Genomic DNA, 26,120 nt, shown 5'->3' with positions numbered 1-26,120 from the left:
TGACCTTTGATCAACTTGTGCGCGAGAAAGGGGCTTGGGAGCCTAAGCAGTATGTAAAGTAGTCCCAGATGCAGTGTCGAGAGATAGCATTGACAGCGTAGCGGAAAACGCGATTGAGAGCGAGTAGTTAGAAGCTTCCGCTACTTTCTTTCTATGGTCACTTGAGTAATATAGAAAGATCACGGTAATTCCATCGCGGCTCGTAGTGGTCCACAGTATGCATTCGTACTGGTCGTGGGATGATCATGCCTGGCCTTGCACGAGAACAGCCCGCCACAGGCTCGAACGATATTCACCAGGTAGTATACCAACATAAGCTTATGTCCTTTTCATCAAAGTTCTCCTCATCACTTAGCTTGGAGTCTGGAACGTGAAAGTTCGACAGGCGATAAATGCCAATGATGCCGCGTTTGATAATTCTAGTACTCATACCTTGCCATTTGCAAGTGCCTTGACAAGGCGATGACTTCTTGAACTGCGCCAGAGCATTTCTTTTAATCTCCATTAGGATCAAACCTCAGGGAAAGGAGGCTCCGATCAGCGTTTCCTACAGCCGTAAACATAGGCATAATTCTCGTCTACCGGCTCCAAGACCTCGAATTTGGTTCCCAAAGCCTCCTTCCCTTCTTTGATCATAGCTTTCAGCTGCTGGTTGAATCGCTTTAGATTCGCATCTTCTTCCAATTCCCGTTTCCGTATTCTCGCCGCCTGCCGGTGTACCTCTGCATGTGGTGGACTCTCGTGCTTCAGCGACGTGATTGGAGATCTTGGCGACGCAAAAGATGCGGATCGATCGGAATGCAAGCCAGGCGAGCCAGCGTACGATGTCAATGATGGTCTTGAAGCTGGTAGAATTGGTCTTCTGCCAAGCTTAGGTATTGGTCTTCGCGCCGATGTGTTCGAGGGGGGATTTTTCCGACTAGATAGCCGTGAAGGACTCGTCTCGCGCGAGGTAGACGTACTGCCCACAAGCACCCAGCTGGCACTTATCTCCCCACCGATTCCCTTCTCTCGCTGTACCTTCTTTGCTGCGCGAGGCGGCGTTGTGTGATGAATTTGGGACATGTAATCTGCGATGAAGTCTTCCTCAGGGAAGCAGCCAGGTACCAAGCTCTTCTCGCATAGATTCGACTGAAATACGTCGTCGCAGTCAACTTCTTGCCACATATTCTGATCGCAGTTCATATATCCCAGTGGTGGCTTCATCTCATATCCCAGACCGCCTCCAGAATAAAAGCCCTAGGCAGAATCAGGAGTCAGCATTGCTTCTTCGAGCCAAGAACCTGAGTAATGACACAAATCTCAGGAGCAAAAGGAACCTTGTGCTCCCGCAACATAACTTGTGACTTAGGCTTTGGTCCTAAATATGAAAAGATCATTCCGAAATGTACGTACTTTGAATGCGGTTGTCCTACAAAAATCCCACAGCTTGCCCGCCACTGAAGCTATGCCGTAGACTGCTTTGCCAAAACCATCTTGGATTCGTGGGGAGGCGTGCTGCCTTGGACGTCCATTGCTTTCTCTTGATAGCGCAGAAGCAGACTGAGGAAAGTAGCTGTCTGGAACTGACTGGGAGTCTCTGAATCCCCGCAAGTGTAGACCGGGTGACGCCCGACATTCTCCTCCTTCTTCGTCCATGGTCAGGCGTGCTGTTGGCGTATCAAGACCGCCGGCTAGCCTGTATTGCGTATTGACAAAGGGCACAGGGCTCAAGGAACTTGGAGACTCCAAGCCGGACGGTGTGAAAGAAAGCATACTTGGCGATGCATTTGACAGGGTTTTAAATGGTGTGAGTTGATCTGATGAGTGTGAAACATGCCGTGATCGTTCCCGACTCGCAGTTTTGTTGATGACATCTTGAGCGGGAAGTGAAGCTGTGGATCTGTGAAGTGAGCTTGACGCCGAGGGTGTCTTCGGAGGCTGGAAGAAGTGCGACTTTGCTCCCACGTTGATGTCGAGCTTAGGAGGAAGAATGGTGTCAAAAGAGAAGGAGCCAGACATGACGGTGTGGACAGAAGACATAATCACGTTGGAATGTAGAGGACGTCAAAAGACCATCAGGGCGGCCAAGCGTGCTATTCGGTTGCGGTCCACCACTGTTTGGACTGTTTTGCGGGGTTGCTATGTTGACTACCTTACTTTATCTGTCTTAGCGTCAACGGTGGGAAAGGCTTCGGATACACAAAGTGGGCACTCGTTAACTCCGAATTGAAAACTAGAGTACCTCCGTACTGTGCGACGGGAATCGAAATGGAAATGGAAATGGAAAGTGGAAATGGAAACATTCACTCGAGTGATAGCGAATATAATAGCAATCAGCGACCCAAAAATTTAACCATCTCATCATTCCTATGGTCCATTTGTAGGGATCCAAGCCTTTCGTGACGACCAAATGTGCTAATACTACATGGTTCTTCCGTCACCAAAAGCCATTGATCAAGACTGCAACGCCTTAAAATCCACTTAAACTACTTACACGAAGACTTTCCCTCATCCAACATCGCGGCTGAAATATACCTACACGAATGCAGAGGCGTGCCAGCAGCCTCGAAAGGTGAAGGAGATTCGTCAAGACGCTTCTATCTGCGCGCGTGCCAAAGAGCTTTACCCACTCAAGCTGCCCTTAGATTCGTATGTTTGTCACAAGATGTGTTGCGGAACTGATTTGTGCTCTCATCAGGACCACCACCACATATGACACAGTTTTGGGAGGAAGATACACAGATTCAGCGCTATCAATGCATTAGTCAGACTCAAACGTCACATTTGCTACTGAAGGGTTACATACCCTGCCGCGTCGTCCATCGTTTTGTTGCATCACAGGCTGCTGCTGGGGATAATACTGCATTGGATATTGATACCCGCCGGCCATACCATTGCCGCCCATTAGTGGATTGAAACCGGGCGGAGCGAAAGCGGATTGCTGCAACATGGGACTGGGGCTCATCCGCATGTTTTGTTGTGGCATCTGACCCAAGGATGATGAAGGGGACGAGTAGCCACCCATACCCATGCCTGTGTAATAGTCCGCTGGCGAGGCGCCTCTAGGCAGTAATGCTGGCTGATATTGTTGGCTCATTGGATTGAGTGAATTGGATGTAAAATTTGACGCTAGCTGCTCGTATGCCAGAATACCGTTCGGATCCATGGCTGAAGTTCCAGTGAAGCCTGTCTGCATTGGGTATTGCTGCTGAGGCACAGGCTGGAAGAATTGGCCGTTATACTGTCTATCGCTTTCTGCTTGATGCTGCCTTCTGCCTTCCCTTGACCCATGCTGTGGAGTACGATTGCGCTCCTGGTGAGGGCCGTGGCCATTCGGAGTAGGGTCGCGCTCGGACTTCACGCCCTTAGCAGACAGGCCCACCTCGTCCATAAGTCTCTTGTACCCTTGTGATGCCGAGGCCTTTAGCCGCAAGAGTACGTTGCGCACGTTTTGCATGACGTCGTTGCGCTGGCTTTCATCGAAAGATGGCGTGGTAAGAACTTTGTAAATTAGTGTGGCACCGGAGGCTTGATCACTCAAGATGTCTTCTAAGGTTTTGTTGTCCTCGGAGAAGAAAAGAGCTTGGAGGACAGTGTCCCTGGCTTCAGGCTCATTCCGCTGGTTGATGACTTTCAAGACGGTAAGATAAGCTACCTTATGTGTGCAAAGATGGACAAGATGAGGGACCAGCCGGGGTGCAAGAGCAGCCCGGCGATGAGAAAAGGTGCAAGTGTCCAAGAACCACGTGAGTAGAAGCGCACCGTTGGTGTTAGTCGCTAGCTGTACACTGTGAAGTGCAATAGCCGAGGCTAACATTCGCTTCTGGCTATGGGTAGCATGGTGACTCTCGAGGCAAGCACGCATGGCTCTTGCACCAAATCGCCCCTGAGCGATGTCCCACATACGGCTGAGCATAGTCTCGAAAATGAAGTTGTTGTACGGGTAGCCAAATCGTAGGCAGCCTTGCAGAACGTAATTGCCATATTGATCGAGGAATAGAGCTACGGTGTACGGTCGTAGACTGTTAATGATGATCTGGATTTGACTCGGCACTTTCGAAACGTCAATGATCTTCTGAGCAGCCCAAGTACCATTTTTATGGACCCCGATCTCTGCAAGGTGAGGGGCAATTTGGATAAGCATTTGCTCCTTGACAGATTCGGAACAGAACTCGAACAGCTTCTGAACAACTGTATTTCCAAGGTAGTCGGAAGCCAGCTCGGCGATCTCTGGAAGCATTCCCATTGCGGTTTCTTCAAGTTCTCCAGGAGTCATGGCATTATTGTCTATCCTTTTCCGAATCTCTCGGAGTTTGGGTGCGTCATGAATTCTCGCGTGACTTGGCTCTGAAATTGGTAGGATCTCGTTCTCGAAATCCTGAAAAGCTATGGCGGCATCAATGCTGTCCTCAATGCTGTAACGGTCTTCGGCGCTAGCTCCAAATTCATGAGCCATCTGCAACATCTCAGACTTCGACTCAGGCAGATCCGGCACTTCAAGGGCAGCAGCGGTACTCTGTGCGTGGACTCCATTGACCTGGCGATTCCCATTATTGTCATCGGTAGCTTGAGAGGCTTCATTGTCAGTCTGTCCATTACTGTAAGGATCAGGACTTCGTGAGTGGAAGGTATTTCCAGGAGTGCCGCCAACGGAAGCAGATGGGGCCTTTGCATAACCGATTCTCACCGGACCAGCTCCAGGAAAAATTTCTTTTCCATTAAGCGACTGCTTGGCTTTAATCGCGCTTTCGATGCTCTCAAAGTTGACGAAGCCACAGTTCTTGTGCATGAGGACTCTCGATGACTCAATCTTGCCATGGGCGCCGAAGATAGCTTGTAAAGAGGTGACAGTAGTCGACGTAGGGATATTACCAAGCCAAAGCGCACGCGTCGGTCCATCTTGGCTGCTCTCCTCAGTGCTTTCGAAATTTGATCGTTGTCCCATCTCGTTGAGATGAAGAGCCTGAACAGCTTCCGGCAGACCCTCGTAATCTTCGGTCCAATCTGTGGGGTGGACTGGGCTAGTCAATTGTGGAGGACGCGTGAGGTATCGCAAAGGACCAGCTGGTGTTCTCAAAGGCGAATCAAGGACACCAGCTGTGCGTGCTCTTGGCCTACTAGCGGAAGCTTGAGTGGCAAAAGCCTGAACTGCTAGATTGTGATGGATGATCTGTGCATTTGTTTGGGCTATAGCAGCATCCATAGGAGTCATGACACCACTTTGTTGCCCCGAATAGCCATCATTGGAAGGATAATCTTCGTCATCCTCCGCTGCGTACTTCTCTTTGGCATTGACAGAGTAGGACCTGAATCTGTTTAGATTCCTGTTGAAGCCGGCAATGTCGTTGAGGAAAGGCTGCATGGACAATCTCTGCATGCCAGGCTGAACAAGATTGATTTGCGTCTGCATAGGCGTCTCCGCCAAGCCGAGATAATCCAGAGTCTTGACATCCGTGTCCGTCAGTCCGTCTTTGGAGAACGAGGACTGCGCGGGAGAGGCCGGCACATCGGCCGAACGAACGCTAGCCAGGGTGGTGGACCTATCTCTAGGATTGCTCCAGCTACTTGAGAATAGTGACGAACCAAATGGACTGGAACTCTCGACATAGCTTGCCCGCTGAGGCATAGACCCCGCTCTCAATCGCGATAGAAGCGCAGAAGTAGAACTTCCTAACGGTGAACTTGAATTCCCGCCATCAGCGCCGACGAACGAAGATGATCTGAAAGGGCTTGTAGATGGTGTAGGCCTCGAAGTCTTTGGCACAAACGACTGGCTGCCACCCAGGCCGGGTGGAGCAGCAGGAGAGAACCTTGAAGGCACAGTCCCAGCCCGTGCTCTGCGTGGAGGACCTTGTGTAGTGCTCTCGGGGGGCGGCATGAAGTCAGGAAATCCATCTTGGCTGGGTGATTCAGGAATCGTCTCCCTTAAAGGGGTTGAGCCACCACTAGCTGGGGGACCCCAAAGATTTGGGGTGAGACCCTCTTGAGCTTGAATTTCTCGGGCCCTATGTTTCCAGCACTTGTTAGCAAATCGGTTGCCGCGTCATAGAAGGTTTTTCTTACCTTTTTGAATAGAGCCGACCACTTGCACCTCCAAGTTCATGCGATGGGGAGCCAGTCCCCGACCTTGTATTTCCAGCTGTTGCTGCACCCATGCTACTCTTGCTTCCAGGATTTCCGAAGGGTGATCGTACAGCAGTGCCAGCTGGTGGTTCAATTGGTGATGTATTAGCAGTCGATGACCCAGATCGTGGCTGCGTCGCCGAAAGTTGAGGAAGATAGTTGAGATTCAAATGATGGTCTGGCTTTGGTGAAGGTGCCATTACTTTTATTAGATCCTTTCCCGGGGTCGAAACGTCTGGAGAGAGAAGAGGCTACGTCTTGGATGACGAGTGCTGGATTCAGGTTTCGCAGGGGCTTAAAGAGCGTGGGCTCGCAGAAAGACCCTGTGAGCGATGACGAGCGACGGGTATCTGCTTCGTTGAGGCAACTTCCACAGTTTCGATAAACCAAAGGGTCGTTGTCCAGCGAGTTCAACAAATTCGCAAAGGTCGTACTTGATGGTCTCAAAGAGTTCAGACAGTGCCCGCCGCTGATTGATGTCGCATTGAGACGGAGAGATGATGTGCAAATGCTCCTGCGACCCCACTCGAGTTACTTGAGCAATAAGACTGACAAGTATACTAGGGCTGTATTGGCTATCGAAAACAGTCCAAAGACCCTGTAATATCGGTTGTGGAAGCACTGCAAGAAAGATGGAACTGATGAAGCTTGAAACGTATTCGATGCGGCGTGGTACAGCAAGAGGCCGAGAGCAGTGGGAAGGTGGTTGGAAAGAATAGAAGAAGTGTTGTACGGAGGACGGAAGAAGAGAAAGAGTATTAGGCAATTAGATGTCCGATATCAAAAGGCTCTCAAAGGACAGTCGTTGGGGGTAGAAGTCGGAGTGGAGAGAGAAAGTGGTACTCGTAGAAGAAAAGCTTGGGAGGACTTGGAATCAGGAGTTCGCGAGGCGGCACCAGCGGCTAACTTCTTTCCACGCACCGGCACCACACGCAAGCTAAATAATACATAAAAATACAAGAGGCGACCAGGCTCGCCAGGTCATCAGAGGTAGAAGGGTCATCTTGCCTATGAGTTTACCAAAGTCGAGGCCAATCCAGATCTACTACTCCTACGGGCGACCAAGTCTACTTCAATTGCTTCGACTGTGCAACACTCGGCGATCGAGAAATGACCGAGTTATGCCCAACCACTTCCGCATGTAATAATCCTATGAACGAAGCGTTTTGGTTGATTCCTACGTAGTACTGTAGCAAGTAGCAACACCAATCAGGCAGGGTGCAGCTTTGCCAAAGCAGGTGTCCATACTCCAACCACGAACCGCCCACCTAAGTACTTACTATCCACGATACGAAATACGCATCAATCGAAACTCTAGAGTACCTAAGGTAACCTTAGGGTTTCATGTTCCCGCACGCTAACAAATCACACTACCTTAGTTTTGAAACGATCGCGGAACCCTGGAGGATCCAAGTAAGGAAACCCGATCATGAAGTGTGGTTTATGAGAACCACTGCACATGTAGATACGCACCGGTGAGGTCTGTGTCAACTTCTCACAACCCCTCCTACAGAAGATGTGAACACCATACGATAGAAGAAACGTGACCTCGTAGGCTATTAATGCCACATTCGAGATTTGATTAAGCAACCTGCCCTTCAACACACCTAGCCATGTCTGGAGATGCATCTCCTGCACCCTCCAGTGATCGTGGGAACGAGTCAACATCATCAGATGGCGATGCCGAAGAGGAGCCGAATGTCGAGTCACTGGTCACTGGGAGAGCGAAACGCGCCACGGCAGGGAATCGGCTATCTTCACTTCTAGAAAAAGAGGGAGATGATGACCTCGAATTGCTTTTCGCTGAGAATGAAGGGGAGGAGGATGTTGAATTTGAGGACGAAGACGAGAACGCGTCCGATGCCCAGCTTGATTCATCTACGGATGAAGAAGACCAAGGTCCTACGAAGGTCGACGACGATGAAGATGGGGAGAGGGAGCTACAGAGGCAAGACAGATTCGAGCGACAGAAGAAACGCAAGGCCCAAGAAGTGTTCAAAAAACCCGGTCTTTTACGAAAGAAGGTCAAGATTGACCCCTCGGCTACTCCTACTACACCTGCGCCAAGGCCGAGAAAGAAGTCTGAGAGGGTGTCTTGGGTGCACACTGATGCTGATGCTCCGACGCGGGTCTCTTCTCGAAAACAGACTGTCCAAAACAGAGAATTGGTCCATCAAAAACTGGTGGACAGCGAGCAAACCCGGCTCAAGATAATGCACTCAATGGATCTAGCGCAGAAGCGCAAGGATGCTTCCAAGCCCAAGGCCTTGACCCAAGCCGACCGCATGGAGGAAGCTGCTAAAACAGAGAGGAAGAATGCAAAGAGCTTGAATAGATGGGAAGAGTCAGAGAAGAAGCGATCGGAGGAACAGAGAGCTAAGCTGGAAGCACTGCACAACCGGCAGCTGGCTGGTCCTGTGGTTACATGGTGGAGTGGCCTGGCTAGGTGGGTCAACGGCAAGATTTTGCAGCTCGGTGTTGGACAGATTAGAGAGGCCGGTCATGCAGAGAGACCGGTCATGCTTGACGAGGGGAAGTCCGCTCTGAACAGCAAAATGATCGCAGAGCAGGATTCGGCTGGAACCAAAGACGAGGATATAGTTATGTCTGAAAGCTCTCGGTCCGGGCTCGGAGCTGGAAATACGCAACATTCGCATCTACCAGATGCGCAGCAGGCGTCCTTTTCGCAGCAGATCACATTCACAGCGCCTCAAGTCCCTCACGGCTTTCTTGATGGCATACACGCTTACGCCGCCTTGCCAGTGCAGCAACATCAGGCAGAATTCACGGGAACCGCCGACGCTGATTCCCTACCTCAGCATTATCCTGAGCCGTCTTTTCCAAAACAATTAGAACAAGCTTCACTTGCGGCCCCACCCAACTCGTATTCCACCCCGGAAGTCGATATCAACAGTCGAACATTGGTGGCTATCAAGAACTTTGACCCCAATCCCATGAAGATGCCTGAACTACAAACCAGTGTGCTTCTAAAGAAACGCAACGTTAAACCAGCGAGTGAGTAGACTACTGTCAATCTGTTCCTGTCATCTCGCTAAGCTTTTCCGCAGAGCCGGTCTCAGAATCTTGCGCAATAACGATGCAGCCGGCTAAATTTCGAGATCCGAAGACGGGTTTGGCTTATGCGAATTCATACGCGTATAAAGAGATTCAAAGGCTTCGGACTGGAGCATCTCGGTGGAGTAACCTGCTTGATTGCTACGTGGGTCCTGTACAAAGCGTTGCCCGAGGTGTTCCTGAAAGGTTCTGGAAGGAGACGTGAAGCGATTGAACTGCGAGCAACGACTGGAACACGGCTGTCAAGATGACCCACACAGACTACCCAGCATGTTTAGATGGGCATCATCATCATCATCATCACCAGCCCCTGAGCTTGCGCGTTTATCACCTAGCAAAAGGTCAATTCCTCCCAAGCATGCCTTTACAGCTCATGCCAAGCCGAGGCGGAGCTCATGAAAGCTCGCAGAGAAGGCTGCTGGCTGAGCCAATGGACGAGTCCGTGCGAAGAAGGTTGGACATTCTGAGGTACTCTACGCGCAGAAAGGGGGAAGTGTGCAGGGAATGATTGGAAGGAAAGTTGCGCCATAGTGGATATTGGTCACGAGCGACAGAGCTGCATACCATATTGGCTCTGAACATGAGAACGAATGTCGAAATTGAAGCCAATGATTCGACATGGTATCATGGTGAGTTGAGAGGTGTACACTACCATTACATGCGGATGTGGTGCATGCGATGGGGGTGATGTCTGCGCAGGATGAGGTGACTTGGGAATCAAGAGTAGGTAGTATATGAAGCTGTAGAAGGCCACTTGCTCCAATGCACCTTTGAAAAGATCAATCAATGACTTTAGCTTAACTACTTATTAGTTACCCATTCATTCTACCGTGTACCCTGGTGGCTCCTTGGCAACAAAGCCGTTTGGTGGGGCTCTGCACCCTATCGGCGGGAAGGCGTTCTTTATCTTTCGAAGCTAAAGTACCTAAGGTACTCCGTAGTCAGTCAACAAACCTTACCTGACCTGACCCTGCATCTTTCGTCTTTCTTTCACATACTTCATACACCACCACCACCACCACCACCAGTTCTCCATATTACCGGAGTGCTTCATTCAATATTTTGATCCTTCTCACCTTTTTGTGCTGCGACCTTCCTCAACATCCACCATCCTTCTGGCAACTCAAACGCGGAGCACCGTCCCCTACTCCGCTTCCACGGCGATAAGCCACCCCTCTCATCCACGCCAAAGCCAACTGTTTCGGCCAGGAACCCGCCGTAAACAACCCTCACCCAATTCCTGCAGAGCCTCCCACCTTGCACCATTTCACTTTCTTTCTACACACCGACATACCTATTTCCTCACCGCCCAAACCCCAATTCTACACCGCCATTTGGAACAAAGGCAGCTCCCACCGCTGCCTCGAAATCCTGCACACAACTTCTCTCAATGTCCAGCAGCCACCATGCTCAAGTCCATGTCACCCGTCGATCTCCTCCAAATGTAAGGAAGGTCTACGTCAAAGCTCCTCCTCCTGTCCCTTCTTCAAAGGCTCCTGTCACCCCGAAGATCACCATCAAGGTTGCCAAGAGTACCAAGCATCCCAAGGACGACGAGGACGACACTTTCCAAGACGACGAGGACGACGATATGGCGTCAAGCTTCTTGCAATTCTGGTGAGGCACCGCAAATATACCTCTTCTTATGGTCTACAACCGCTGACTGGATCCATAGTGCAATGTGCGAGAAGCAAATCCTGGTCCCCAACTCTTCTATCCTTTACTGTTCGGAAAGGTACCCCACCCCGCTTCATCTCATCGTACATCTCACTGACAGAGATCCTAGTTGCCGTCGCCGTGACTCTGTCGTTCCCACCACCAATACCTACCTTAGCTTGGCCAGCCCCACGAAAATGGTGCCCTCCGCCTACTCCGACGATATCGATGACCCTTTCGGCTCTAAGATCCCTACCTACGTTGCCGCCATGCAACCTACCCCTCGCCCCACGAGCGACGCAAGGATACCTCCCGTGGCCCAGTAAGCACCCTTTCCAAGCGAGTCTCTCCCATTCTGTACCTTCTTTTGAGTCTAAACACATATTGGGGGATCAAAAGGTCAATTTTGCAATTTTCTGTCTAAGACATGTCTTTGGACTCTCACCTAGTCTTGAAGTGGCAATGCTGACTCCGAATTGATGAAGCAATGGCAAATCGGATCTCGACCCCACCGAGTGGAAGCCAGCTGAACCAATTCTGACGGAAACTAAATCACCGCCTAGTACAAAAGCTGGGGAGTGGAAGCCCAAGCTACCCCACCGTCCCAGCAGTGAGGCTTTCTCTTACCTCAGCAAATTCCATCGCTCGAGTGATTCGCTCTACTCGAAGCGTCGCCCTGCGCTTAGTCACGGTCGCAGCACCATCTCGAGCCGTACCACCCCGTCGCTCAGCCATACGCCCACTGCTAGCACCTCGAGCGAGGAGAGTCTGTCAGGGACGCCGTATGAATTTGTGGCTCGCCCTGCTCTCAGTATGCCGACTACGACCGCTTCCCATTGCAGGGACGGTGGAAAGCTTGCCCAGGTTGAGGAACATGATCTCACGTATGAGAAGAAATTTGTCGGAACGAGCTTGGGCTCTGCTACTGGAAGCTTGAAGAAGTTGCTAAGAACAGGAGAGAACTAGATTCTCTCGCTGTAGATTCTCTCGCTGAAGACGGTTGTTGGGAGAGTGCGTGATATGTCAGTAAGACGCGCGAGTATACATGAACATTGTATACGGCTCTCGTTTCCTTCCTCTCTTCAGCCGAATCTTTATTCTTGTTTGAGTGGTGCCGGGGTTCCATAACGATATCTGCCTGCAGGAGGAGGTGAATGCACTTGTTTCATTAATTGTGCATGCGAACATAATATGCTATCATGGGTACCAGTACCGATAGCTTTGATTGGCCTACTCAGATATGATGCAAAATCCTGTTCTCATTCTCAACCATCCTTCTGATTGTAGTCCAATCACGGGTCCTCTTTGTAAGGATAGCTAGGTTTTAAGTACTTTATTTCACCATGTTTTTCGTATTATGCGAAATAAAATACCGGTCATATGAAACGTAAGACTTTGGTCTAATACTTCTCCAACTGATTATTTTCTTTTCGTCTTCATGGCTATCCTATGCTATCCTATCTTCTAAGGTACAAAGTCCCCTTTTCTCCTGCCCCGTCGATATTCTGGAGTCTGCAATGATGCTTTCTTTCTAATCCGCTCTTCTGCCCTTCCTACATTTTGCGCTCAAATCAAAGTGCTACTCCTTGGCCGCGAGCCACGCGAACGGGGCATTAAAGATTAAGAATAAAACATTTGCACGAAGTGAACGTAAGCTTCGGCGAACTTGGGTACCTGAAGACAAGATGAACGCCCCTTAGTATCCAAGCGCACACGCCGGTATTGCGCGATAAAGGAAATTTGGAAACATTTTATTGTACAATGGACCGCGTCGATGATCTCTCTCGGTCACTGCGCGCCAGCGCTCTCCTCTGCCCATCCATTCAGACCCCAGCTGGCATTGCCAAAGCCCAAACCGCTGACGCTGCTCAGCTGATGTCTGTGGCTGTAATGCTGCTGCGAGCTTTGCTGCAATCCCTGCTGCTGCTGCTGCTGCTGCTGAGACTGCTGGCCCTGGTTCCCGCTATTGGTGAAAGCTTCTTGTGAGAAAGCAGGTAAGCTGACAGCGCGAGCATGCTGCTGATTGCGCGAAGGCGCGAGCAAGCCACCAATAGTAGGCGCAGCGGTAGACAAACCAATCCCGTTAACGCCTTGACTATAACTACTGCTATGCCCCTGTTGTTGCGGTGCATCGAGCATGCCGCTGCTGAAAGCGTCATTGTTGGAGTTTCCGTAGATAGCGGCTTGCTGATTAGCAAGGACTTGTTGTTGCTGCTGTTGTAGAGTGGCAACAGAGTAAGGGTCCACCTGCTGCTGCTGTGACTCTTGCTCTTGCTGGGTCTGTTGGAGGGACATTTGGTTGAGGTACATTGTCAAGGGATTGTTACTGCCGGCGTTCAGGATCGCAGACGGAGTATGCGCATGGTTGGATTGCTGATGGAAATGGAAGCCATTTTGTGAGTTGGAGCCGGTGGAACCCGGTGCGGGTGAGAGTGTAGCTCTTGTGGGGCTGACTGAGGATCCATTGTGGCTCATCGACGGGTGTAGACTTCCATTCATTGGTGATGGCGACGCCATGCTATCGTGTCCATGCATGGAAGGATTTTGCTGTTGCGATGCGAGATGATTGTTCTGTCGAGGCGCATTTCCGCAGCGATCTTTGCCAAAGTTCACTTTGAATCGTTGGTAATCCTCTCTGCTTCGAATGGCCTCAATTGCCTTGATGGCGTTTGAGATATTGGTGAAGTTGACAAACGCACAGCTCTTCTCTCGGAGTGTATTGACAAGTTCAATCTCACCATATTCCGAGAAATCTTGACGCAGGCGCTCTTCGGTCCACGATTCGTCTAGATTTCCAATGTAGACGTTCCGAGAAGCACCCCCACTAACAGCTAGAGCTATCGCTGGGGGCAGAGCACCTGAATGCTTACCCCAGCCAATCTTGAGCCTCCTATTATGAATCATGAGCCCTTGGATGTTACTTAGCGCGTAGAAAGAAGCGGCTGATGTAGGATCGATGAATGTCACAAAGCAGATATGCTTGTCAGGAATGTACCTGATGTGGTGCAAAAGACCACCTCGAACGACATTGCAAATCTCTTCAACTGTGGTCTCTGGATGAATGTTTCCAAGATATACGGTACGATTTCCAAGATTGTTCACTCCTCCAGCTTGGGTTGCCACGGCCGCTGCTGCAACTGACTGTTGAGCTAGTGCATTGGAGATCAAGTCACGGTCCGCTCCATTTAGCATATGTGCATAGCCGGGAGCGATACCAAGGTACTGAGCTGCGTTCTGCTGTTGCGTCTTGGAGACATAAGCACATCTGTCCTTGCCGTAGTAGACACGGCGAGGGGCCTGCCATTTGGGTTCTTGAGGCAGCTGCGAGACAGCTTTGATAGCGTTGCTGATTGAAAGAAAATGAACAAATCCAATCGCCTTTTCACGCACAATCTTGACAGTGTCGATGGGCCCAAACTTGCCAAGATCGTCTCTTAATTCAGCTTCAGTCACTGTCTCCGGCAAGTTACCCAAATAAACATTCCTAGATGCACCCGATTGTTGCACTGCAACGGAGACGGATGTAGGAACTTGTGCTGGTTTTCCCCAGCCAACCTTAATATCCTGACCGCGTATAGCAAGCTTCTTCAAAATCGCGTCCGAATGAAAATGAGTGGCTGAGCTACCATCGAGGAATGAAATGAATGCACAATTCTTATCTGGAAGTAGCCGGACAGACTCGATCTGTCCACTCCGGACATGGCCAAGTATCTCTTCAGCCGAGGTCTCAGGAGGTATGTTACCAAGATACACGGTCCTGCTGCTGGCGTTGCCCATAGTCGGCGCCATCTGCATTGGTGCAGCTCCACCAAATCCCTGATTTCCGATGTTGCTGAATGTGCCAGTTGGTGACTGAGGTCCTCCCAAAAATTGCTGCACTCCATAGTTGGTCGGCGAAACCATATTCTGATATGATTGAGGAGAGAATGCACCATGTTGGTGGTTTATGGGATTGTCAATCTGCGTTTGCTGATTTTGTTGATGCGCAGCAGAGTTTTGCTGTTGAAAACCGCCAAATGTGTTGAATTGAGGCGTGGCTGGCTGGAAAGGACTGCCGATGAGTAGATTAGTTGGCAGAAGAGGGGTGAAATTCATGTCCATGGCTGTTCCGGGAGTGGTCATGTCGTTTGCATTTTGATGGTTTGTTTGCCCATAGTTGCCAGTGTTGATAGACATATTCGCTCGATGTGGGTGCCTTCGAGCGTAACCTCCAACAGAATGCTGGTTCGAGCTGTATGCACCGTGAGAAAAGCCAGTCTCGTTGCTGTTGGCATTTGCGGATTTCGAAAAAGAGTTTGAGAAACGCCCTGCTGGCGCGTAGGGAGAAGTATCCATTGCGGACTCTTGGGGCTGCATTCCGAGCAGATGCGGTGGCAGGACGAAGCTGCCCTGCTGATGTGATGCTACGGCAGCCGTGTTGGATGGTGGGAGTGTTCGGATGATAAACTCCGAACACAGTAATTGGGTATGAGGTTGTTTCGTGAACGCGTCTGGTAGTTGATAGTCGAAGAAAAGTGCTTATGGTACAGGTGGACAGCTATTCGAGAGGTAGTGTTAGGATCTGCACCCGTTAGAACCAAAGGAGAATAGAAGATGTGTTGCGAGAAGGACAGTTGGCACACCTTTCAAGAGATAGGATACGCGGGTGAAAAGGGAGCGCCGACGAGCTTTGTGGTTCAATCAAGGTTTGAAAGGAGGATGTCCACGGTGATGGTACCAAAAGTACTGGTCTTAGCCAAGATGGTTGAGCAGTCTTATTGCGTATTTTGGGAGGGTATCAGATCGGGGGACCTGTGCTTCTCTCGAGATAGGGCCGCTTTCAGGACGTGTTGATGTTGGAATGCCGGATGGGCTTGTATGTTGAGCAAACAAAGAGAGGGTGATCGAATGTTTGAGACGATGTAAGAATTATATTAATAGAAGTTGCAAATGAGTGCTACCTGAATTAGAAGGGTGTTAAAGATTAGAAAAGAATGTAGTGGCACGAGAGCTGCCGGAAAAGAGGATAGAAAAAAAGGTTGAGAGAGGAGAGAGAGAGAGACAGAGAGAGAGGGGAGAGTTGAGAAATGTCCCTGGAGTACGGGTAGAAGTTAGGTAGCTACTTTTAGCAGCCGGGCTAATAATTGGGGCTCGGCAGGGGTCAAATAACCCCCTTTCTCTTTCCCTTTTCCCATTCCCTTTCCCATTCCCTTTTCTCAGCCACATTATTATTTGGTTCATCAAGGTAGCTTCGTCTTGCTCTACATCTATGCCGCGTTGGTTTGTGTCATATGAAGCCTTAGGAACTTTAGAAGTTGTTAGGGTAGGAGTCAATGAAGTAAGTGACGCTACAGCATCTCCATTCTTCAATGATGATGATGATGATGACGATGATATTCCAGGGGCAGAGCATTGGGCGCTCTAGGGATCGAACCCGAGGGATTTAAGTATGTAATGTATGATATTGGTACCTGTACCTGATCTGCAACGCACGCACGGTACCTACAGTACTTTATATTTGATGCTTAATTTCCCTCTCTAATTTCCCTCCCTCTTTTTATAGCAACGTCAAAGCCACACTTGACCTCGCCCAGCCGTTGCACCTCGCCTTGACTTGACTTTTTCCCAACGGTCACTTGTACCGAGTAAAATCTTGTTGGACATACCCAAGTATTTAAATACGAAAACCCCGAGGGATCTGAACACACTGTTGCCAATATCTTTGGGCTCATTCAGCTGTCTTATCACAATTCAAAAAAAAAGTAACCCTTGATTTCATTGGATGCCGGTCGGTCAATCTGACAAATCTGGCCTTCACTACCTTTACCTGAACTGGACCTCACATTCACGAACAAATTGAATGCCAATATTTGCTCCCTTGTTTAATTGGACGAGAATCAGACCGGTATACTTCCTACTTCAAACATCATCACGCACGCCCGAATGCCCGAGACTAAATGCCCGAGACTAAGAGGTAAGTGATCCGTAAGTATATGTCCGTTCCTACGCATCTCGACACCAAACACCAAACCGAAATGCAGATTGATCCCGGAAGGACCCCCCGGTCACTTGATGTCTTACAGGTGCCGGCATCGGGCTTTTCAATTGCTGCTCTAATGCGCCCATAAGATTCCCCAGAGACGTGCTACCCAAATCATGAAAAGCGTCATCCATACAACCCCAACCTTTGGAGGTTTCTTTGGCAGTATTGCCACAGCAATGATTACCTCACGCGGGCGGTATTGCCACAGCCATGATTACCTCACGCGGGCGGTATTGGTGCAACGGAACGACCTGTGAGAGGACCCATATCCTCAGCATTATACAGCCCCCTCTTCGGACGTCGTGTGAAGCCAAGCTCTGTAGACTGTATAACTTGTATCATGCCTGCGAATCTCGAATTTGGGTAATTCTCGATGACCCGTCCAACACGTTACCGACTTCAAATTTAATTGCTCAGGTGGGGGAGACTGGACTGAAAACTCATGGGTTGGTCATTTGGAAGAAAACTTCTGGCCCTGAACCACGGGTCCACCGCTAGACGCCATGCTCTTGTTCTGGGTCTTACCACAGATGGCGCAGGCTAAAATGTACAGTCAGCCCATTGCTCTTGGTGGGAACTGCCAAAATTAGCCAGAACAAAACGTACCGTTGCCAGTCTTGTAGGCACATCGATTGCAAAATTTGTGGCCTTGATCTACCTATGGCCCGTTTAGCTAGATACACTTCTCTTCCCTCACAGAGCTTTTGACTATACCTTCGTCTTGCATGTTGCACATGTAGAGCTGTAAGCTGCGTATGGATTCAATGCACCTTTGCTGAGGAGTTTACTCTGTGTCAAACATGTCAACTAGGCTGCACGACAGTATGAGAACATGCAAAGCAGCCTGGCCTACCTTCCCGACGCCGGAGGCGTTTGATGTAGCTGAGGATTTGCCTTTGTCATTGGAGGCAGGCGAGCCTAAATACAAGTCATTTTTGCGCTTAACGCCTGGTGTGGCAAGCTCTGTTTTCTTTTGTGATTTCTGGCACTTGGCGCAGACCATCTTATATCTGGTATGATCCCAGTCGGAAGGTAACTGAATAAGAGTGAATTGTGTCTTGACGCCCCGCTTGACTCCGGGAAAGTCAGGAGTCAGGACTGTGATTAGGGATAGACTGCGGATGAACATCGGCCCGAGAAGCTCCGGGTCTCGCGGTTTGAGGCAGTGAGTAAGTACGAGTAAGCTGGCATTGAACAACCAGTTGTTGAACTTCCAAAGTCTCAGAGAAACATGCCACATTCCGTATATGTGTGAACAGCACACATGTATAGGGCTTCAGACCAATTGATGTTAAGCATTATCCTGCCCGCTTTGCTGAGACCATATCCCTCTGGTCGAAGGCAGGTTCGGGACACCTGCGTCTCATTGCGACATGGCTGCTAGGCTACCAGGAGTAGAGGGCCAGGCAGCTCCAAATCCTGGGGGTCCGCTTCTAGATCTCGACGACTCGAGTCCCACATACAACAATGGCAGGCCTCCTCCCGTCAACGATGAGGAGCTCCTCCATCAATACAATATCGATCACTCCGTCAGGCCGCAACCTCGCCCCTCTGTATCTTACGATGAGTTCGTGGGTGCACAGCAGTCATCCCATGGCTTGCCAGGTAGTCCGGGGGTATCGCGCGCTGGACAACCGTACCTGGGTATAGGGATTCGGACTTATTCACAAACTTCCGATTTGAACAACTATCAGCGGTACTCAGATATGGACGATCTTCCCGAAGACGATCCTTCCATGCAGGGAGGCTTCTATCACACCTCTGGTGCGGTGGATTCAGGGCCAACTCCGATGGTCAGTGGAGGACGGCATGCAAACCGGAACAGTATGGGAGGAGGCATCATGGGAAGGGCAAAGACGTTGTTTGGCAGGGGACCAGAATATTCGGAAATGGACATGCCGTTGCGCGAGACAACGCCCGGTCAGCCCAGAATGGACAGCGATATGACTGAAGACCAGGCTAAGAAGGCAGAGCACAAGAGATTCGATCCAGGGAATTTCAAATTTGGGCTCGGGAGAGGGAAGCCCGATCCATCCACTCTGGGCCCGAGATTGATACATCTCAATAATCCGCCAGCGAATGCACAGAATCGGTACCTCGATAATCATGTATCCACAGCAAAGTACAACATCGCGACTTTCCTACCCAAATTTCTGTTCGAGCAGTTCTCTAAATACGCCAATTTGTTCTTCTTATTTACAGCAGCTTTGCAGCAGATACCAGGCATCTCTCCAACTAATCGATATACCACCATTGGGCCCCTCATCATCGTACTGCTTGTTTCCGCCGGAAAGGAGTTGATCGAGGATTTCAAGCGCAAGAACTCGGATAAGTCACTCAATCACTCCAAAACTAAAGTATTGAGGGGATCAAATTTCGAAAATGTCAGATGGGTTAGTGTGAAGGTGGGAGACATTGTAAGAGTAGAATCAGAAGAACCGTTCCCAGCGGATCTGGTACTACTGGCTACCTCCGAGCCCGAAGGTTTGTGCTACATCGAGACAGCTAACCTTGATGGCGAAACAAATTTGAAGATCAAGCAAGCTATTCCGGAAACTGCGAGCCTTGTGAGCCCGAACGAGCTTAGTCGGTTGTCTGGCAGGGTCCGTTCAGAACAACCAAATAGCAGTCTGTACACGTATGAAGCAACTCTGACGATGACAGCCGGTGGCGGCGAAAAGGAATTACCCCTGGCACCAGACCAATTGCTCCTCAGAGGGGCGACCCTCCGCAATACTCCTTGGATCCATGGTATTGTCGTCTTCACTGGCCATGAGACGAAGCTTATGCGTAACGCTACGGCGACTCCCATCAAAAGGACCCATGTGGAAAAATTGGTGAACCTGCAGATTATCATGCTAGTTGCAATTCTTGTGGCACTGAGCATTATAAGCTCTGTCGGCGATCTCATCATCCGAGCCACGGCAACCAGCAAGCTTGCATATCTATATATCGAAGACACCGGCCTTGCGAAGCAATTCTTCTCCGACATCTTTACCTACTGGGTTCTTTACTCCAACCTCGTGCCAATATCATTATTTGTAACGATCGAGGTCGTCAAGTATTGGCAAGCATTCTTAATCAACTCGGATCTTGATATCTACTACGACCGAACGGACACTCCCGCAATATGCCGGACGTCGTCCCTGGTGGAAGAACTAGGACAAATTGAGTATATTTTTTCGGACAAGACTGGCACCCTTACCTGCAACATGATGGAATTCAAGCAATGCTCGATAGCAGGTATACAGTATGCGGATGAGGTGCCTGAGGATCGACGAGCCACGGAACAGAACCCCGTGGGCATCTACGACTTTAAACAACTTGCCGAAAACCGGAGAAAACACCCAAGCCAGACCTCCATTCATCATTTTCTGGCGCTTTTATCAACATGTCACACGGTCATCCCAGAAAGAAGGGACGAAAAGCCTGGCGAGATCAAATATCAGGCGGCTTCACCAGATGAGGGTGCTCTGGTTGAAGGTGCGGTGATGCTGGGCTATCAATTTACGGCTCGAAGGCCCCGCTCTGTGACGATTTCAGTAGAAGGTGAGGAGTATGAGTATCAGCTGTTGGCTGTTTTAGAATTCAATTCAACACGAAAACGTATGTCGACAATATTCAGATGCCCCGATGGCAAAGTGCGCTGCTACTGCAAGGGAGCTGATACCGTCATTCTGGAGCGACTTGGTAAGGACAGTCCAACAGTTGAGGCAACCTTGCAGCATCTGGAAGAATACGCTACGGAGGGTTTGCGTACATTGTGCCTAGCAATGCGCGAGATACCAGAGGAAGAGCTCCAGCAATGGCTGCAGATCTTTGACAAAGCAAACACGACTGTCAGTGGGACCCGTGGTGAAGAGCTTGACAAAGCAGCAGAAATCATCGAGCATGACTTTTTTTTGCTTGGTGCCACAGCTATCGAAGACAAGCTTCAAGACGGCGTACCAGATACCATCCATACTCTTCAAGAGGCAGGCATCAAAATCTGGGTTCTTACGGGTGATCGACAAGAGACTGCCATTAACATTGGCATGAGCTGTAAACTCATAAGCGAAGACATGACACTGTTGATCATCAATGAGGATAATTCGCCGGCTACGAGAACCAATATAGAGAACAAGCTCACTGCCATACGAAATCAGTCAGCGGGAGGTGCTGAGCTAGAGACGCTAGCTCTAGTCATTGATGGCAAATCTCTGACTTTTGCTTTGGAAAAAGACATGGAGAAGATGTTTCTCGAGCTTGCGATCATGTGCAAAGCTGTGATATGCTGGTATGTGTCATTCGTTTCGGATGGTCTGATGAGTGCTAACATGATTCCTAGTCGAGTTTCGCCTTTGCAGAAAGCACTGGTTGTGAAGCTTGTCAAAAGGAACCTAAAGGCAATTCTACTGGCGATTGGGGATGGCGCCAATGATGTCTCCATGATACAGGCAGCACATGTCGGAGTAGGCATAAGCGGCGTTGAAGGTCTTCAGGCAGCGCGAAGCGCCGATGTAGCTATCGGACAATTCCGATATCTTCGAAAGCTCTTGCTAGTACACGGCGCTTGGAGCTATCAGCGAATTTCGAAGCTGATTCTCTACTCCTTTTACAAGAACATTGCATTGTACATGACACAATTTTGGGTATTTATATCCGGTTTGGTTGACGTGACCTCCTGGCTAACACTTGAATATAGTATTCGTTCCAGAACGCCTTTTCTGGTGAAGTCATCTTCGAATCTTGGACCTTGTCCTTCTACAATGTCTTCTTCACCGTCTTTCCACCAGTTGTAATAGGGATTTTTGACCAATTCATTTCGGCTCGTCTCCTCGATCGCTATCCACAACTATACCAGCTTGGACAGAAAGGTGTGTTTTTCAAGATGCATTCTTTCTGGTCCTGGATTCTCAATGGGTTTTACCATTCTCTTCTCGCGTACTTCATATCTGAGCTCATCTGGTTCTGGGATCTTCCCCAAAGCGACGGAAAGATAGCTGGCCATTGGGTTTGGGGGACCGCTCTATACACGGCAGTCCTCGCAACTGTCCTAGGGAAAGCGGCACTGATTACGAATATTTGGACGAAATGGACTTTCCTCGCCATCCCTGGGAGCATGGTCATCTGGTTGGCATTTATCGCTGTCTACGCAACGGTCGCCCCCAAACTCGGCCTTTCCACCGAATACGATGGTGTAATCCCACGACTCTTCACTTCTCCTGTCTTCTACCTGATGGCGGTAGTGTTACCCGTGATCTGCCTCCTCCGAGACTTTGCGTGGAAGTACGCTAAACGCATGTACCGGCCTCAAACGTACCATCACGTGCAAGAGATCCAGAAGTACAACATCCAGGACTACAGGCCCAGAATGGAGCAATTCCAGAAGGCGATCAGGAAAGTGCGACAAGTACAGCGGATGCGAAAGCAGAGGGGCTATGCTTTCAGTCAGGCGGACGAGAGTCAAAATAGGGTGCTGCAGGCCTATGACACGACTAGGGAGCGAGGAAGGTACGGTGAGATGGCGAGCTCAAGGCCAGGAATGGAGAGGGGCAAATCACGGAGGAAATGAATGTAGGAATCAAAAAGGGAAACCATGGCGTCTGTCGGGTTCAAATGTCGGGCGGAAGCAGTATTTTTTGTATCATATCGGCGCTCGAAAAAGGCAATTTTGCCATCTGCTCTTTTTCAGGCATGTTGGAGGAGTGATATCTAGCATGGTTCGAGTTCTCATCAAGTCTTTGATGTATTCACTTTGGCCTTCGTTTGAATCCAGGCGTCTGTGGGATGCCGGCTTAGCACAAAGCAGATTGCCGGCATGATTTCTCTCCCTTCCTCCATGCCATGGCATCCTTGATGTGAACTCTCGTACTCCGTACAGTCCCAAGTCATCTTGTAGTTAGCACTCTGAGTATCTGCATTCAAGGCCTTTTCTCCACAACCCTCCTATCAAATGATCATAAAGGGCAGTCAGTTGAGGCTTTCCAAACCACGAAATCAGTCAGAATGGGATTCCCTGCGCTGAAGAACGGTATCAACAGACGGGCAATTGCCTGCCATGGACGTATTCCGGGATTACGGACGTTGCCATTTCCAGCTGTAGGCATAATCGTTGGATTGGTGTTTGCAAATGCCATCGTCTGGGTGGCAATCGGTATTCTTCTTGTCTGGCATCTCCAGCACTGTTCCTCTACGCCTCCTCACTGATGCAATCATAGCACTTTCATATGTACGGAATCCTAGAAGAATCCAGGAGCAAAAGGTACTGAGTCCAATCTGTACAGAGCTCTCGTCTCCACGGCCGTGCTGAGTTACACTCTCGGTCTCCGCCATGCTCTCGATGCGGACCACATTTCCGTATGTACGCTTTATTCTAGCTGGCAGGCACACGGGTTTCTCACCGAGAAGACAGGCAATCGATCTGATGACTCGTCGGCTCATAGCATCAGGTCAACGTCCGGTTACTGTTGGAACTTTCTTCTCTCTTGGTCATTCAACGTTCGTCTCTTCTACTTGTCACATGTTGCAAGCTCCGTCTGTTTTACTGACACGGCTCTCTGACCTCGTCTTCTTGCAACAGAATCGTCATTGTCACTTCCGTGGTAGTCGCCGCCACGGCCTCTGCTATCAGCTCCAGGTTCGGGGCATTCAGTAAGATTGGGGGCATCATCGGTACATCTGTCTCTGCTGGCTTTCTTATTATACTTGGAATTACGAACATATATATTCTACACAAACTTGTACAATTGATGAGAAAGTTGATCGCTTCAGCCCCAGGGGATGAGCAAAGTTTTGAAATCAAAGGAGCTGGATGCCTATTCTATCTTTTCAAAAGGATGTTCAAGCTTATTGACCGGTGGGAATGAATCTTGCAGGCCCTTCCTGGTGAGATCTATGGCTGACTATAGGCTCCAGTCCATGGAAAATGTGCAGTCCACTCGAGACCCCTCTTTCAGCACACGGTGCAGGATCATGCAAAGCTAATCAGCAGGTGTCTATTCTTAGGTACCCTTTGGGCCTGTTGTTCGGCCTTGGCTTCGACACTTCTTCAGAGGTCGCACTACTGGGGATTGCATCTATTCAAGGGGCGAAAGGCACAAGCATATGGCTCATTCTGATATTTCCGGTGCTGTTCACCGGTATGAGTCCTTGCTGGAGCTGTTCATAGATGGTCATTAGCTTACCAGAACAGTTGGGATGTGCCTGCTCGATACCATTGATGGTGCCTTGATGATGGCTTTATATACCTCTACAGCACTTGCAAAGGATCAGATCGCTATACTGTATTATTCGATTGTGCTCACGGTCATCACGGTTATGGTAGCGATGATTATAGGATTTGTTCAACTGTTGACTCTCGTACGTATTTTTGGCGTCTGAAATCCCTCGTCCGACCTCAACCTTGAGCCTGAAGACATGTCTAAGGAGTATTTGCTCCTCAGAATTGTCCCGTGGCCCGGGAATCTTTCTTGGACAGGCAATGCTGACTCCGAAACCTCTATCCAGGTCCTTAACGTTGCTCAGCCCTCAGGTAAATTCTGGGTGGGCACTTCAACCTATTCCGATTACCCAGCAGTAATACTGACGTCGACGCTCAGGGCGGAGTTGCAGTAGCCGGTGACCATTATGACGTTATTGGTAATGTTCCAGACCTCTCTTGCGTCGGACACGTTTGACATGAGGCCGCAGGTGGTGCTATTTGTGGCTCCTTTGTCGTTTTTGGTGGCTTGAGTGCACTGTTGTATAAACCCTGGCGGAGAAGAATCGACCGCAGAAGAGAGAGACATCCACAGCATCAGCAGTTGCAGAACGACAAAGGATTGGGTACTTTGCCTGAGCTTAATGGAGTATTACTGGATTTTGACGTTTCCCAAAGAGACGGAGAGACGCCGACTAATGGCAACGACAATTCAGACAACCCGAATGTTTTCGAAGCTGAAATACTTCCGACCTTCACTAGCTGCCATGGTGCACCTTCTCGATCAGCAGTGGTGTAGTGAAAAAGGGAAGACATATTGCATGGGCAGACTGATAATGAGACCCCGCATGTGAGTTTTAGCTGTGTTATAGAGGAAGGGCAGAGTTCAAGACATTTTATTCGCGCCGTGCAATGCACGCTATGACATATATACAATACATGATTTCTCCTCCTTACCTTTCAGGTAGTATATTTTTTACGGCGTTCCAATTTCGTGGATCGAATGCTTTCTGTATCTCCTCTTTCGTCAACCATTGAAAATCTTCAAGCCCAAATTGATTGTCCTTCAGGTTTGCTTGCCCGGCCAAGATCCTGGCTTTCATGAAGAATATTTTCTCTCCCCGCAGCACTGTCCCTTTCTCCTCGTTGACAATGCCTTGGCTGTAGTTGCAGACCTGGTGGCCAATTGGTATATTTCCCACGACCCAAGTATTCATGTTCACACCACCGGTCTGGACGATCGTCCTCTCCGCACTCTGCAAGAATTCGTTTCAGCATCGCGAGCCCGGCCTGCTGCAGAACGATATCGACTTACCGTATGCAAGCTCTCTTGTCTCGCCAACTCAGCAGAAGGAAACCCCCATCGTCCTTTCCCTCTGTTGACAATCAAATACAACGTCTTCTGCAAAGCCCTGTTCAGACTCTTCGTATCGCCGGCTTGATCCGCCTCTGTGACCCTCGGCAACGGCCTCTCTACTTCCTCTTTCTTTACTACCTTCCCTTCCCCTGGGACATCTCGTTCCTTGACCTCCACCTCGGCATCAATCAAAAGCCTCTCCACTTGCTCCTCGGGCTCGCTCACACTATCCCCCACCAGTAACTCATCATTCCATCCTTCCACCCCATAAGCATTGTATACGCCGATATCTCGGGCGGGTGTTTTCCGCTCTTTTATCTTGCGCTTCCAATCGATGTCTCCTGGCGTGCCGCGCTGATAGTAGAAGTAACGAGTGAATGGCAGAGCAAGACGCTCATTTAGGCGACGTTGATAGAGGAAGTAAGATTTCTCGAAAGGGGTGAGATCGCGGGTCAAGAGGGGCGGGCGTGAGAGAAGGACAGCGGCTTTCAACTTGTAGGTGATGGAATGAGACTGAGAAGCTGTGAGAGGTGGTGGTGCACGATTGGTAGGGGAAGGTTCAATGGGAGCTGTCTCGACGGAGGCGGCGGCGCTGGAGGCAGTGCGGATTTGATGGAGACATGTACGGCAGATTGGTGTAGACGGTCCTTGGCACATTAGCCTGAGGTATAGACTTATGACTTACGGAGCATGTTGGTTACATACTTGACCGCAAAGCCAGTCGC

General features: G+C 49.7%; 9 protein-coding genes across 9 annotated transcripts; 4 read left to right on the top strand and 5 right to left on the bottom strand.

Moving 5' to 3' along the window:
- Positions 1 to 537: 537 nt before the first annotated feature.
- HO133_010097 (uncharacterized protein) lies at positions 538 to 2,022 on the bottom strand (the record flags this gene model as incomplete). Its single annotated transcript, XM_037300953.1, has 2 exons — positions 538 to 1,239; positions 1,396 to 2,022. 2 exons carry the CDS (start codon positions 2,020 to 2,022, stop codon positions 538 to 540), a joined length of 1,329 nt encoding a protein of 442 aa, XP_037153770.1.
- A 704-nt stretch (positions 2,023 to 2,726) lies between these two features.
- On the bottom strand, positions 2,727 to 6,305 carry HO133_010096 (uncharacterized protein; the record flags this gene model as incomplete). Its single annotated transcript, XM_037300952.1, has 3 exons — positions 2,727 to 2,732; positions 2,789 to 5,987; positions 6,046 to 6,305. The coding sequence occupies 3 exons, from the start codon at positions 6,303 to 6,305 to the stop codon at positions 2,727 to 2,729; spliced, it is 3,465 nt and encodes a 1,154-aa protein (XP_037153769.1).
- A 1,413-nt stretch (positions 6,306 to 7,718) lies between these two features.
- HO133_010095 (uncharacterized protein) lies at positions 7,719 to 9,385 on the top strand (the record flags this gene model as incomplete). Its single annotated transcript, XM_037300951.1, has 2 exons — positions 7,719 to 9,120; positions 9,174 to 9,385. The coding sequence occupies 2 exons, from the start codon at positions 7,719 to 7,721 to the stop codon at positions 9,383 to 9,385; spliced, it is 1,614 nt and encodes a 537-aa protein (XP_037153768.1).
- A 1,185-nt stretch (positions 9,386 to 10,570) lies between these two features.
- Positions 10,571 to 11,802, top strand: HO133_010094 (uncharacterized protein; the record flags this gene model as incomplete). Its single annotated transcript, XM_037300950.1, has 4 exons — positions 10,571 to 10,797; positions 10,856 to 10,915; positions 10,967 to 11,158; positions 11,322 to 11,802. The coding sequence occupies 4 exons, from the start codon at positions 10,571 to 10,573 to the stop codon at positions 11,800 to 11,802; spliced, it is 960 nt and encodes a 319-aa protein (XP_037153767.1).
- An 822-nt stretch (positions 11,803 to 12,624) lies between these two features.
- Positions 12,625 to 15,192, bottom strand: HO133_010093 (uncharacterized protein; the record flags this gene model as incomplete). The annotated part of the gene is made up of 1 exon (XM_037300949.1): positions 12,625 to 15,192. The coding sequence occupies one exon, from the start codon at positions 15,190 to 15,192 to the stop codon at positions 12,625 to 12,627; it is 2,568 nt and encodes an 855-aa protein (XP_037153766.1).
- Positions 15,193 to 17,077: 1,885 nt separating this feature from the next.
- HO133_010092 (uncharacterized protein) lies at positions 17,078 to 17,987 on the bottom strand (the record flags this gene model as incomplete). The annotated part of the gene is made up of 3 exons (XM_037300948.1): positions 17,078 to 17,182; positions 17,465 to 17,512; positions 17,712 to 17,987. The coding sequence occupies 3 exons, from the start codon at positions 17,985 to 17,987 to the stop codon at positions 17,078 to 17,080; spliced, it is 429 nt and encodes a 142-aa protein (XP_037153765.1).
- Positions 17,988 to 18,231: 244 nt separating this feature from the next.
- Positions 18,232 to 22,412, top strand: HO133_010091 (uncharacterized protein; the record flags this gene model as incomplete). Its single annotated transcript, XM_037300947.1, has 3 exons — positions 18,232 to 21,134; positions 21,186 to 21,489; positions 21,543 to 22,412. The coding sequence occupies 3 exons, from the start codon at positions 18,232 to 18,234 to the stop codon at positions 22,410 to 22,412; spliced, it is 4,077 nt and encodes a 1,358-aa protein (XP_037153764.1).
- A 434-nt stretch (positions 22,413 to 22,846) lies between these two features.
- On the top strand, positions 22,847 to 24,837 carry HO133_010090 (uncharacterized protein; the record flags this gene model as incomplete). The annotated part of the gene is made up of 11 exons (XM_037300946.1): positions 22,847 to 23,005; positions 23,059 to 23,069; positions 23,125 to 23,197; positions 23,253 to 23,338; positions 23,421 to 23,696; positions 23,756 to 23,767; positions 23,846 to 23,979; positions 24,033 to 24,199; positions 24,347 to 24,382; positions 24,439 to 24,478; positions 24,530 to 24,837. 11 exons carry the CDS (start codon positions 22,847 to 22,849, stop codon positions 24,835 to 24,837), a joined length of 1,302 nt encoding a protein of 433 aa, XP_037153763.1.
- A 154-nt stretch (positions 24,838 to 24,991) lies between these two features.
- Positions 24,992 to 26,087, bottom strand: HO133_010089 (uncharacterized protein; the record flags this gene model as incomplete). The annotated part of the gene is made up of 3 exons (XM_037300945.1): positions 24,992 to 25,294; positions 25,354 to 26,042; positions 26,081 to 26,087. 3 exons carry the CDS (start codon positions 26,085 to 26,087, stop codon positions 24,992 to 24,994), a joined length of 999 nt encoding a protein of 332 aa, XP_037153762.1.
- Positions 26,088 to 26,120: the final 33 nt, after the last annotated feature.

The sequence above is a fragment of the Letharia lupina genome (assembly GCF_014066315.1).
Source record: "Letharia lupina isolate WasteWater1 chromosome Unknown contig_8, whole genome shotgun sequence".
Taxonomy (NCBI): Eukaryota; Fungi; Ascomycota; class Lecanoromycetes; order Lecanorales; family Parmeliaceae; genus Letharia; species Letharia lupina.
Note: the sequence above shows the minus strand (reverse complement) of the source record. Positions and strands in the feature narration are given on the sequence as shown.